This window comes from Meriones unguiculatus, chromosome 1 (assembly GCF_030254825.1).
Source record: "Meriones unguiculatus strain TT.TT164.6M chromosome 1, Bangor_MerUng_6.1, whole genome shotgun sequence".
In the NCBI taxonomy this organism is placed as follows: Eukaryota; Metazoa; Chordata; class Mammalia; order Rodentia; family Muridae; genus Meriones; species Meriones unguiculatus.
Window position 1 is genome coordinate 40,659,201 of NC_083349.1, and position 12,347 is coordinate 40,671,547.

General features: G+C 47.8%; 1 protein-coding gene and 1 long non-coding RNA gene across 3 annotated transcripts in view; one reads left to right on the forward strand and one right to left on the reverse strand.

The window, feature by feature from the left end:
• Positions 1-6,699, reverse strand: part of Entrep1 (endosomal transmembrane epsin interactor 1) — a 58,894-nt gene extending 52,195 nt beyond the window's left edge. Inside the window, exon 1 of one of the 2 annotated variants that reach the window (XM_060387679.1) lies at positions 6,237-6,699. In XM_060387679.1, coding sequence (XP_060243662.1) covers positions 6,237-6,623 — 387 coding nt within the window. In that variant the 5' untranslated portion in view covers positions 6,624-6,699. The remainder of the gene's footprint in view (positions 1-6,236) is intronic. The other variant, XM_021648953.2, reaches the window with a different exon arrangement.
• A 3-nt stretch (positions 6,700-6,702) lies between these two features.
• Positions 6,703-10,902, forward strand: LOC132655256 (uncharacterized). The gene is made up of 3 exons (XR_009593000.1): positions 6,703-9,103; positions 9,240-9,854; positions 10,770-10,902. It is a non-coding gene; the product is annotated as an uncharacterized LOC132655256 (long non-coding RNA).
• The last annotated feature ends 1,445 nt before the right edge of the window (positions 10,903-12,347 follow it).

Below are 12,347 nucleotides of genomic sequence, written 5' to 3' on the forward strand. Positions count from 1 at the left end.
GTTGCATCTGTAATTCCTCAGTCCAGAGCCTGCAAACCCACATCCTGTTGAGTTTCAACCAGTGGCCCTGTTCTTTTCAAATCCAGTGAATCCCAAGGCATTTTGGTAACACCGTGAGTGGGGAGGGGAGAAGGGCAAACAGAGGAAGGAGAAACGGAGGGTTGGAAGGCTCTGAAATGGTAGAAGGAAATGAGGCTCTCTCTGAGGCTGGATCCTTAGAGAACTCAAGACTCAAGGTGCAGCAGGCGCTTGTGTCATCGCAGGAGTGGTGGGAGGCAAGAAGCAAGACGCAGAGTACTCTAGGCTTCGCCTCCCTCTGTGCAGCAGTGGCTGGGCTCTGTCAGGAGCAAGTCCAGGAAGGCCTTTCATGGCTTCCATTACACCGCAGTACTAACTACTGACTAAACTGTCTATGCCACGAAACCCTGTGCCTGAAAAACTTCACTCAAGTACCAATGGCAAGAGTCCATGAATGAGTGAATGAATGGATAGCTGAATACCAGAAATAGAAGATGAGCTTGCTTAAGGATGACTCCATAAGCTGAACACATTTCCACCCCTGTGCTTCCTGAAAGAGTACAGCAGCAGAGAAGGACAAGGCCATCAGCATTCTTCCTTCCAGCACTAGATGAAACGTGCCCTAAATGTGTGGGTCAGAACCTACTGTCGACACCAAACCATCTCCAGATTATTATAATCAGAGTCATTTTCACTTCTGTTTCGCTCCTTGTAGATCATTTCTGCTCTTAGGAACAAAACAAATCTTTCCTCTTCCTGACAATGCGAAGGAAGTTTCTGAGGTACAACAGGTCAGAGGCAGCCCACCATGTGCAGCTAATGCCTTTAATTTTCCAGCTTAGAAACCAATCATTAAAATCAAGAGCTTATAAGTCTACTGCCCTATTTTCGTTGGCTAATCCACAAACATGTCTTCAGGCAAAACTGTGCTGGCTCATTTGCCAAAACCTTCTGTATCTAAACACAGATGCCTGAAAGCTACATTCCATATGCCCTGTTTATCTTGTAAATAGGCAGAAAATAACTTAGCAAACTTTTCAGCAACCTATCTTTCCCTATAACTAAAAAAGTTTGTGTGTGTGAGAGAGAGGGACAGAGAGAGACAGATTCTTCCCTTTTTATTAACTAAACACAAGCCTAAACTGAGAGCCAGGACAACACGACCTAAACACAGACATCAACACCCTTCCTCAGCCACTTACCAACTATAGGCTATGTTTAGAGATGGTTGGCTAATGTCTTAGCACTACAAGCTTTGGGCATAATAGTCATTAACCAAGGTTGGCAAGGGAAAAAAATGATCTTTGTATGCACAAATAAAAAAAAGAGCTAAATGCATTTTTTTTTTTCTGAGAGAGGGTCCAGCGTAGCACAGGTGAACCTAAGGCTAAGCCAAGGATGATCTGGAAGTCCTGACCTGCCAGCTCCCACCTCTCGAGTGACTTGAGGACTGAACCCAGGGTCTCTGGAGTGTCAGGTTAGAGCTCTACCCACTGAGCTATACCTACAGCAGTCAAATAAGAAAATTTACATTGGGGGGCCACTGAGATGGCTCAGCAGGTATAGGCACTTGCCACTAAACCTTACAAACTAAGATCTAGGACCCAGAGATAGGAAAAGAGAACTAATTCCAACAATTCTCTCCCCCCTTCTCTCCCCCTCTGTGTGTGTGTGTGTGTGTGTGTGTGTGTGTGGTGTGTAATAAAATAAAGATTACATTAAATTAGTGCCTTCACATTGCTAAAATATTAATTCAAAAATGTAGGGAAGGTTGCTTACAGGACTTAATTCATAATGTATTTTCAAGTAGATGAAGCGGTTCCTCAGGGGTCAGACAAGCAGGAGAAGCCTCAATCACCTCTCCCGGAGGTGAACAGGAAAAAAATCATCCTTGAAATGTGCTGTTTAACAGCATAAGTTTGCCCCTTGAACGTCTTCTTGGATTAAACACAAAACAAGGAGGTTTACAAAAACCAAATTAAGATTTGCCATCTTCCCTGACGTGGCAAACTTAAAGTGCTCGTGGTCGGCCATTCACCATCTGAGAGGAGGAGCTTCTTCCCCAGTGCCCACACATGGATTCCAAGTGGCATTAGACCTGTGTGCACTCCCTCTCAGTACAAGGCCAGACACAGATCAAACTGCTGAGTGGGCCAGGTGTCACTCAGAAGCAGAGCTCTTGCTTCTGGTGCTGAGTTCAGTCCCCAGATCTGCAAAAAGAAGGAAGGAGGAAGGAGGGAGCGAGGAAGAAACTCTTAAGTGGACACACTCACAGCAGTTCACAACTGACGGGAACGAGCTATTGCTAAACTGGGGGAGTCTTGAAAATAGCCAATTAAAAGAAGTCATTCAGTCATAAAAGACCATGTGTTATAGGATCCCATATGTGTGTGTGTGTATGTATATGTATAAAATGTCCAGGGTAGACGTACTCTACAGAGCCAGAAAGTAGGGAAATTGGTTGTGTCTGGACAGAGGGATGGAGAGCGGGAGAGAAAGGAGATCTGGGGCGATGTGAAAGAACTTCCCATTTTGGTGATGGCTGTGCAACAGTGAACTCACTGGAAACTACCAGACAGTGTTCTCAACCTGTCGGGCATGCAGGCTACAGCTCAATAAAGATGGGTTGTTTTGGTTTTGGTTTTGGTTTTTTGGTTTGTTTGTTTTCATTTCTCCAGTCCCAAGTCGCAATTTTTCATCATTTTCCATAAAAACCTTCTCCCAGCCACCAGAGTTTGTTGTAATATGTCTTTAGGCCCCTTCTTTGAGAATATATACTGGAGAGTCTAATGGCTGAAGTTGCATGTCTTTAATCTGCCTTAGAAAAAAACCTGGGGGGGGGGTAGGGGCATGGTGTCAGATATTCAGATGTCGCTAGTTCCCTGGTGATGGGTCAGCACACAGGGTCATTTCATTCTCCTTTCCACATCTGTTAAAACTTTAATTGTTTTTCATAATAAAATGTTCAAAGTGAAAGGGGGTCTTAAGACTTCCTGGGCACTTCTATGAAATCTCTCAATCTCTCTCTCTCTCTCTTTCTGTGTATGTGTGTGAAATTTTTACACATGAAATTACAATGATGTAATTTTTTTTACATGGGAATAACATGGGAATGTTAATCTGCCAAATAACCTGGGAGCAGAAAGGACCTAGTTCCTGCTTGGCATTCCTTGCTCTTGCATCTGTCAGAACACACAGGACCAGTGGTAGATAACCTAGGAGGGGGTACAGAAAAACCACTGTTCCAGTGGCTGGAGAGGAGCTGCTGTTATGCAGTGTCTGCATAAGTCTAACTTTTCTCATGATGTAGGATTTTTTAGGAGCTCTCTCATCTACATGAGTTTAAAACATGACACAAGACTCATAGCCAAACTTTGGGCAGAGTGCAGGGAATCTTATGAAAGAAGGGGGAGATAGAAAGACCTGGAGGGGACAGGAGTTCCACAAGGAGAGCAAAAAATCTGGGCACAGGGGTATTTTCTGAGACTGATACTCCAAACAAGGACCATGCATTGAGGTAACCTAGAAACCCTGCACAGTTGTAGCCCATGACAGCTCAATGTCCAAGAGGGTTCCCTAGTAATGAGTATAGGGACTGTCTCTAACATGAACTCAGGGGCTGGCTCTTTGCTCACCTCCACCTGAGGGGGATCAGTCTTGTCAGGCCACAGAGGAAGACAATGCAGCCAGTCCTGATGAGACCTGATAGGCTAAGGTCAGATGGAAAGGGAGGAGGACCTCCCCTATCAGTGGACTAGGGGAGGGGCATAGGCAGAGAAGAGAGAGGGAGGGTGGGATTGGGAGGGGATTGGAGAGGGGGCTACAGGTGGGATACAAAGTGAATAAGTTAATAAAAAGTTAATAATACAAAGTTAATAAAATAAAATTTTAAAGAAACATGACACAAGTATGGTGTATTTCTTCCTAAAACACAAGAGAATATATGCTTAAACCTTATTTCGTTGTTCTGAGGACATAGTTAATATTCATTGGTTCTGTTACCATTTTACAAGTTCTGAAAACAACCTTAGGAACAGAGCACACATACACAAAGAAAGACTAAACGACAGTCACAGGTCTGAACACAGGCATAGGGTGGACCATGACATGGAAGAGAGCCCTTCAAATCCAAATCTTTGATCCCTTCTTCAGTCTGATGTGCCAAGCCCAGCCCGTGACAAGCCCCCCATCCTGCACATTCTGGTTTGTGAGCTTTGTTTTCCATCTCACCAAACCCGGCTGTGGCTTCTTTGATAACTAAGTGCATTTACTTACCTCTGAAATAATTCACAATTGCAAACTGACTTCAGGTTTTGATTTTAGAGAAGAAAAACAAATATGTACTCTGTGTGAGTGTGTGTGTGTGTGTGTGTGTGTGTGCACTTGTTATGTGTGTGGTTGTGTACACTTGCTAGTGAGGATCTCTACCCGTGCGTGGTGGCAGAGAATGACACTGGGTACGCTCTCCACTCTATTTTTTGAGACTGGCTGTCTCATCAGGTTGGCTAGGCTGACTGGGCAATAAACTGCGGGGATCCACTGTGTCCACCCTCTTCTAACCCCACCCCAGGCACTGAGATTCAGGCTCCCCTCTCCCTACACCTAGCTTTTTTAGGGGAGTTTCAGGGACCAAACCAAGGTCCCCATGTTAATACCACAGGCATTTTACTGACTGAACCATTTCCCAGCACCCCCACAAATCATTTTTAATAAATCTTGAGAGAACAATGGATTATGGTTTTACAAAGAGCAAATCCATAAAATACATTCAAGATTCTGGCCCGGGGGTACTTAGAGGAAAGAAATGCAACGGCCATCTGGGTTATTAGTCTGGGGGCGGGGGGCGCATTATCATTCTGGCTCCCAATCTATTTTGAGTCCCCACAGTTCAAGGTACTCCAGAAAAATCACACAGACAGTAGCAGAGTCCAGGAACGGAACTATAGGTGGAATTCTGTCTAGCTAATACATAAGTCGTGAATGTCACTCACTGTAGCACAAAAGGATTGCAGTCCCAACAGAACCATTCAGCAAAGGTGTTTAAAAGAAGAGCAGATTGACAGTGGGTAATCAAAACTCTGGGTTAGGTCAGAGAAACCCTGAGTTCTTAATGTTCTCATTCAAACAGTCACTCTAGGTTCAGTAAGTTCTCCCACATCTTTGAAATTTGGTCTTGACTCTGGATATGTCCTAATCAGCAGAGCACAAAATGTACACTCACTGCAGGTCGTAGAAAAGGCCACAGACATTGCCCGGCTTTTATAGAAAGGGCCTTCGCTCTACTTACCCTCTCCAGTCACTGCACAAAGACCTGTTTCCAAGCCTCCAGGCCCCTGGCAAACCTCAAGGGGTTGGATGCCTCAAGAGTTGTGACACAGTTAGGAGGCAGGTGTGGGTAGCCGCCATCCAGTCTACGGATGCTTGCTGACTGGCAGCCACTTCCCCCACACACACCCCCGAGGCCAGGCTTCGCTATGCCCCATTGGCCAAGGAGGCAGGACCAGGTGCCAGGGCAGGGCAGACGTGGAGAGCTAGCTACTCCACACTTCTGGAGTTCTGGGGCGTGCATCCGTAATGACAGGTTCCGTTCCGGGAGCATCCACTTCTGCAGAGCAGCCTTGGTGGCTCCGGGAACCCACCCAAAGTTTGAGCCCTCTCCTAACGACCAGGTACAAGCCATCAGCCACACAGCAACCTCTTATTACCTCCGAGCTCCTCGGGCTTCAGTCATCCAACACCAGATACTCCCTCATGTAGGCTTGTGTCTCAATGAAGAATAGAAACAAGTCAACCTCTCCCCATTTCACCCTGTCCATTCCAGAAGGACCCTACGCTGTAAGAGTATTGGTGTGTCGGTGAGGAAAACGTATCAAAGGCCCCGTACTCGTAGAGTTTACTTTGCCAATGCAGTATTCAGGGACCACAAAAACAAACAAACAAAAAAAGTTGAGTCTGATACTGTGCTTAACGTTAACTTGACGGAAACAAAATCCAAGGGACTAAGTACAACTGCCCAGGTGCAACCCAATGCCCCCTTCTACTTGGCTGCCTCCCGACACCCCCGCCCCTCCCATCCCATCCACACTCGTCTCCAACACTTCAGGTTGACTTTAGGATCTGCGCTCCCGAACTGAAGTCAAACAAAAACAGAGGAAGGGACCCCCAGGCAACCCCCGCCCCGAGGGCGGGCCTCCCCCGGAGAGGCGCTCGCTACTCACCGAGGAGCCGGCCCAGAACGGGCAGGAGTTCTTCACCTGCGGCGAGCTGCTCAGCGACAGCGCCCCGAAGCTGAGCGCCACCATGCAGCAGCCCAGGATCAGCTGCAGCAGCCCAAGCGACAGCAGCGGGCGCGCGGGCAGCAGCGCGGAGCCGGGCGCGGCGGGGCGGCGGGACGCGAGCGCGGGCGGCGGGGCCAGCGCGGCGGCGGGGGCGCAGCGGGGCCGGGCTGGAGGCTGCAGAGCGCCCCGGGGCCAGCGCGGCCGCAGCGGGGGCAGCGGCGGCTCCTGAGCGGCGGCGGCCGCGGTGCCGGGACCCCCGGCCTGAGGTCCGCCCGACAGCCCGGCCACCGGGCAGCAGGAGCCCGGGAGCACCACAGGCAGAGACATGGGCGCGCGGCGGGCAGGCGGGCAGGCGGGCAGGCGGGCAGGCGGGCGGGAGGGCGAGCGGCCGCGGCGGAGCGGAGGGCGCCGCGTACCGGGCACCCGCGCCGGCGCCGCGCAGGACGGACTGCGCACGGCCCAACCACTTGCTGCCGCGGCCCGCGCCGGCCGCGCCCACCTGCCCCGCGGGGCCCGCCCCCCGCCGTCTCCTCTCGGTCACCCACGGTGACAAGTGCGCCACCGCCTTGGGGTCACTCGGGGCGTGGGGGAAGCGTCCAGGAACGGCGGCCCCCCCCCCCGCAGCTAGCTAGTCTGTCCCCAACTGCGGCGCCAAGGGAAACCTTGGGTCGTGGAACCCGGCCCCTCCGAAGGCCAGCCTGAGAGTGGGACCCTGGCGACCTTTAAATAGGAAGGGAGTCCGTTGTGCTTCTCTTCCTCCTCCACGCTCGGAGGAGGGGATGCGGGCGACCCGATGGGGAAAACGTCCAAGCCGGGAAAGAGGACGCTGCAGCCCTACCGGGAGGGGACACAATGCTTTCCCGGCACCAGGAGTGGCAAAGGCCACGTTAACTTGAGAGTCATACTCAGCATTTACAAAATAAGAGTCCAAGGGGCGAAGGGGGAGCTGTGCAGTTGGCAGGAGTAACACGCCCCATCCTTCTAGTTTTGACCCGGAGCTAATTGGCATCACCTGATAGAACACAGAATCTCAAACTTCTCAGAAAATTGTCTAATGAAATCATAATCTGCTTTGGTAATTTATAATACAGTTATTGAGAGCTAAGGAAAAAGCAATTATTCACTTTTGCCCAATAGTTCCCCTAAGAGAATGCCTGGCTGTCTAATGTATCATGCGGGAGATGGCGATAACTAACTTCTTTCCCAGGTAAGAAGCAGAGCAGTGTTGGTTTGCAGCCAGTTCTAGCATTGGAAAGCTTGTCTTATTGGAGAGGTGAGGGGATCTGATGCCCTCCTGAACTGTGAAGCAAGAGAAACGCAGGTTTGCCTGTGAGCTGTGTGTGCCTGTATGCTGTATTTGTGAAGGCTGTGCTTATGGTGGACATTATGTCACACGGTGCGATGCATTACCAATGTTCATAAGTCTGCATACACACGTCTTAAATCATTAAGCCACCCGTGATTAATAGTGCCTGCGACCTCCTTTCAGACTCTTCCCAGGAATAAACTTCGAGGTTTGAGGGAAAAGTAAATGTTGTTTGTTTGTTTGTTTGTTTGTTTTTGATGCTCACTGAAAATCTTATGTTTCTTAAAAAAAAAAAAAAAAACCTACAATAATAGATGCTCTTAAATTGCAGGTCAAAACGAGTTGAGTTTCTTCGGTGCTGTGGTATAACTTTTATCTTCAACCCGAGCTTAAAAGTATTTAATTTTTAAGGCTGGATGACACCCTGCAATACAGTCTTCTGAGTGTTCAGACATTCTCTCTGCTAAACAAATCTATCCTGTTAGCCAGAGCCTGACACCTGAACCACACTATTAAAAATGCATTCCCTTGTGTCTAAGAATGTTTGTGTTAGAAGTCAGGATACCCTCCTTCCCTTGGGGATACTTCTCTTGGGGTTGGGGGAGGTGCTGGTGACAATCCAGTTCTTAATGCCAGCGCTAATTACCCGTCAAGGGTCACTTTGAAAATCTATGTGGTTACACTGCTTCTCCGTGTTTTATACTGAAGGATCTACCTAAAAGACTTCAAATGCCCTAAGTTTCTAGGTGTTTCTTCTATGTGGAAACGCACAGAAGCTGAGACTGTTATCTGCTAGCTCTACTCATTAGAAGGCCATAGGACCTCCCTCAAATCCCCAAGAGATCTTGTTTTCCTGTTTCTCTTCCCCACCCGAACACTCTTTGTTGATGATATCAACATTTGTGGCTGTGAATTTCTTTTTTGTTGTTTGTTTCCCTAAGCAAAAAACTAGAGCCCCAGCCTTTAAAATTACACCAGTTAATGCCCTAAGATTCCTGTAACCAGAGCTTGAGTCTTCACACGTCACACAAACATCTGCTTACATAAGCATTCGGTCATCCCTGAGTGAGTGAGCTGTATGAAACAGATCCCTCACAACAATGATTCAGAGCCACTGAGTCCAGCTTGGTGTAGAAGGTAACAGTAAAATAAGCCGGGAATGGAACATGAGGGATGGGAGGGGGGAGAGGCAGGGGAGGCAACTGAACCCTCCTTACCGGGCAGAGTTCCTCAAAAAGTGACACTCGAATCCACATCAATTGTGTGCACAAATAGTTTCGCGATTCTCCATAGCCTGAAGATGGTTGGGAACAACCCAGTAGTAAACCAACATACAACTAAAATGTGGGGTACCTACCCAGTGGAATGATGTTCTCATGCATGCTACAATGTGGATGGACGGTGGAAACATGCTAAGTGAAAGGCCAGTCACAGAAGGCACACACTATACCATGCTATTTTGATGGAATGTCTACAGCAAACAAATCCATAGGGACAGACAGTAAGTTGCTTTGTGGTTGCTGAGTGCTGGGGAAATGGAAAGATTGCGGGGCGGGGAGGTGGGGGAGGCTGAGGGGAGTAGGCGGTGAGGTGATAGCTAATGAGTATGGAGGGCTTTTGTTTGTTTTTCTTTTCAGGGTGATAAAAGTACTCTACAATTGATTGTTGTGACGGCTGCACAGTCCTCTGAATATATGACAAAACGCTGAACTCTAGGTTTTGTTTGAATGGACAAATTGTACACATGATATGTGAATTATATCTCGGTAAAGTTGTTACAAAATTAGGAAGAATCTGTAGAAAACTTGAGCCAGATGCCTTATCAATATAGGTGAATGTTCAAGTTAACAATTAGTTACACTGTATCGCTTCAACGGTATGCAGCGACCAATTGTCCTCAGGATCAAAATCAATTCCGAGAAGGTTCGGTTAACTCCCACCCACCTTCCTCCCTCCACCCGATCCATCACTCAAGTTCCAGTCCCTTCCTTACAGCCTTCTACTCGAAAGAGACCCACTCTCTGGACACTGTTCAACTCACGCTTTGGTTTCTTCCACACTCAACAGGCCCACCCTGCAAAGCTAATTAGAGGATGCTGTTCCTGTCACAGTGGAAGCTGCTGAAGAAACTCTCCTCAGAGCATGTTCCCTGACAACCTGCCTCCAGCTGTTCTATTTTACGAAAAGGCAAGACATTCTCTGAGTTTAGAGACCCCTGTGGACTCTCAAACCCTCTGGAGCATCTTCTCAAGGTATGTCCCATCCACTCCAGAACCAGAATTGGGTGTGGTGTGCTGAACTGCAGGCTCACAGGCTTTCCCCAGACCCATGGATCCAGACGCTCTACTGGATGACTAGGGCGGCCTTGTACTTTAAATTGAGAGAAATATCGGTACCTTCGAGTATTCAGACTACAGAATTCTTATGTGCATATTATCATGTAGTAGAGGCCTAACGACAGCCATTTTGTTAGACGCCCAAAGCAGAGCATTCGGTTTAAAAGCAAGCTTATGTGTACGTGTGTTGAGGTGGAGGCTTTATTGGTTCCCAGGCCAGGTGACTGTTAGACACACAGGAGAAAATGACCCTGCCACCCCTCAGTGTTCTCACACCAGTCAAAAGTTTCTCTAGCCTTGTTCCTGGACAACACAAGAATTCAGATGTCCTTCAGCCTAGGAGTCAGCCATTTGTCGTCACTGTTTCTTAGACTAACAGCAAGAGAAGAGGGGCTAAGAAAGGCAGGCACACTGAGATGTGGGAGAGTTGAGCCTGTTATAGATCCAAAATCCTCAAATTCCCCTTCCTAAACTCTGAGTCTTTAAGCCCCATGGTTATAGTTTTCTAGAGGGCAGTGTGATGTGTTAAGAGGTTGTGGGGAAATGAATGAGGACAGTTCCAGAGACCATTACCCAATTCAAAGGGATGTGTAGGCTTTTATTATTATTATATTATGACAATGGAATAAATGTGGGTTAATGAATGAAAAAATCTGAGGATAGCTAGGCAAATTAGACTCTGACTTTTTCTGAGATAACGGTAGAAAATAGTTGTGAAGAATTTGCTAATACCTTAGCTCCAAAACAGATTTGTATGTTAAATATGAAAGTTTCAGCTGTATTTTTCTCATCGTTGAAATTAAATACTTTCTGCATTGAAAACCCTCACAGATGGCAACTCAAGCCAACTGCCTTAAAAATTGTGCTTCATGATGACAATGCAGCCACTCCTGATGTGATCTGATAGACTAAGATCAGAAGGAAGGAGAGGAGGACCTCCCTTATCAGTGAACTAGGAGAGGAGCATGCATGAAGAAGGGGGGGAGGGGAGGACTGGGAGGGGAGGAGGGAAGGGTTTATGGGGGGATACAAAGTGAATAAAGTATAATTAATAAAATAAAATAAAGAATAAAAAATTTAAAAAATTGTACTTCACAAATTTCTAGGATAAATGAGCTAGTATGAAGTGTGTGTGTGTGTGTGTGTGTGTGTGTGTGTGTGTGTTTAAAACCTTGTGGTATCAGTTTCCTGCAGTTTCAAGTTTTTCTATTCAAAGCTGTAATGTGCTTTTGTCTGAGGGGCTGGTCAGATTTACCAAGGAAACTGAAAACTACATACACTTTCTAAGGCCACACAGAGAGAAAGATGCTGATGTAGGAAGTCTGTGTTAGAGTAAGGATATGCAGATGTGTTTAGATGAAGTTTCCTTAAAGATCTAGGTGTTGATCTATCAAGAACCAAGACATCATTCCAATAAAGGGTTTTTAGAGGTGTGTGTGTGTGTGTGTGTGTGTGTGTGTGTGTGTGTGTGTAATGAAGCTGAAAGAGAACCCAGAGGCCAAGGCCCTGGTGTCAAGCTACCTGTGGCTGGAATATCCAGTGTCCGACTCACAGCAGTGTGTGATCTGTCAGGCCCAGGCTCAGGCTCAGGCTCAGGCTCAGGCCCAGGCTCAGGCTCAGGCCCAGGCCCAGGCCCAGGCTCAGGCTCAGACTCAGGGTCAGGCTCAGGGTCAGGCTCAGGCCCAGATCCAGGCTCAGGCTCAGGCTCAGGCTCAGGCCCAGGCTCAGGCTCAGGCTCAGGCTCAGGCCCAGGCTCAGGCTCAGGCCCAGGCTCAGGCTCAGGCTCTAGTCTCAAAGGACAGGAGCTATGTCCACTCCTCCACTGAGAGGCTTTGCAGCTTAGGAGGTAACTAAATGAGCCTGACTGTGCCTGGCCTCTAACAAAATGGTGAACTACAGCCACCCTATCCTGGCTGGGTTTGGGTGGCAAGAGAAGAGCTAAACTGTGGAGACAGTGGCGTGAGGGTGTGAGCTTTCAGTGTCTGGGGAAGAGTCTGGTGGGTACAGTCTTGGCAAAAACTACCAAAGCTCCTTGAGGTTGGGTTTAAAAAAAAAAAAAATTAAAGCCACTAACATTGGACTTTGTAAGCACAGACCTTAATGGTGGCACAAAACAGAAGGGTAGACATGCCAGTGCACCGGAGAGCAAACTCTGGCACCATTCCAGGAAGCAGGAGCCTGTGCAGTGACCATATAGAACATGGAAACCAGACAAGATAAGGAAATAGCCACGGGACTCCTCCACGGATTGTAGGAGAACTCAGGCAGCCTTTCTTAAAGACGTATTTATTTTTATTTTATGGGGATGGTTGTTCTGCCTGAATGTATGTCTGTGCACCGTGTATAGTGCTTGCAGAGGTCAGAAGAGGACGTCCTTTGGAACTGGAAATGCCACTGCTAGCTGCCATG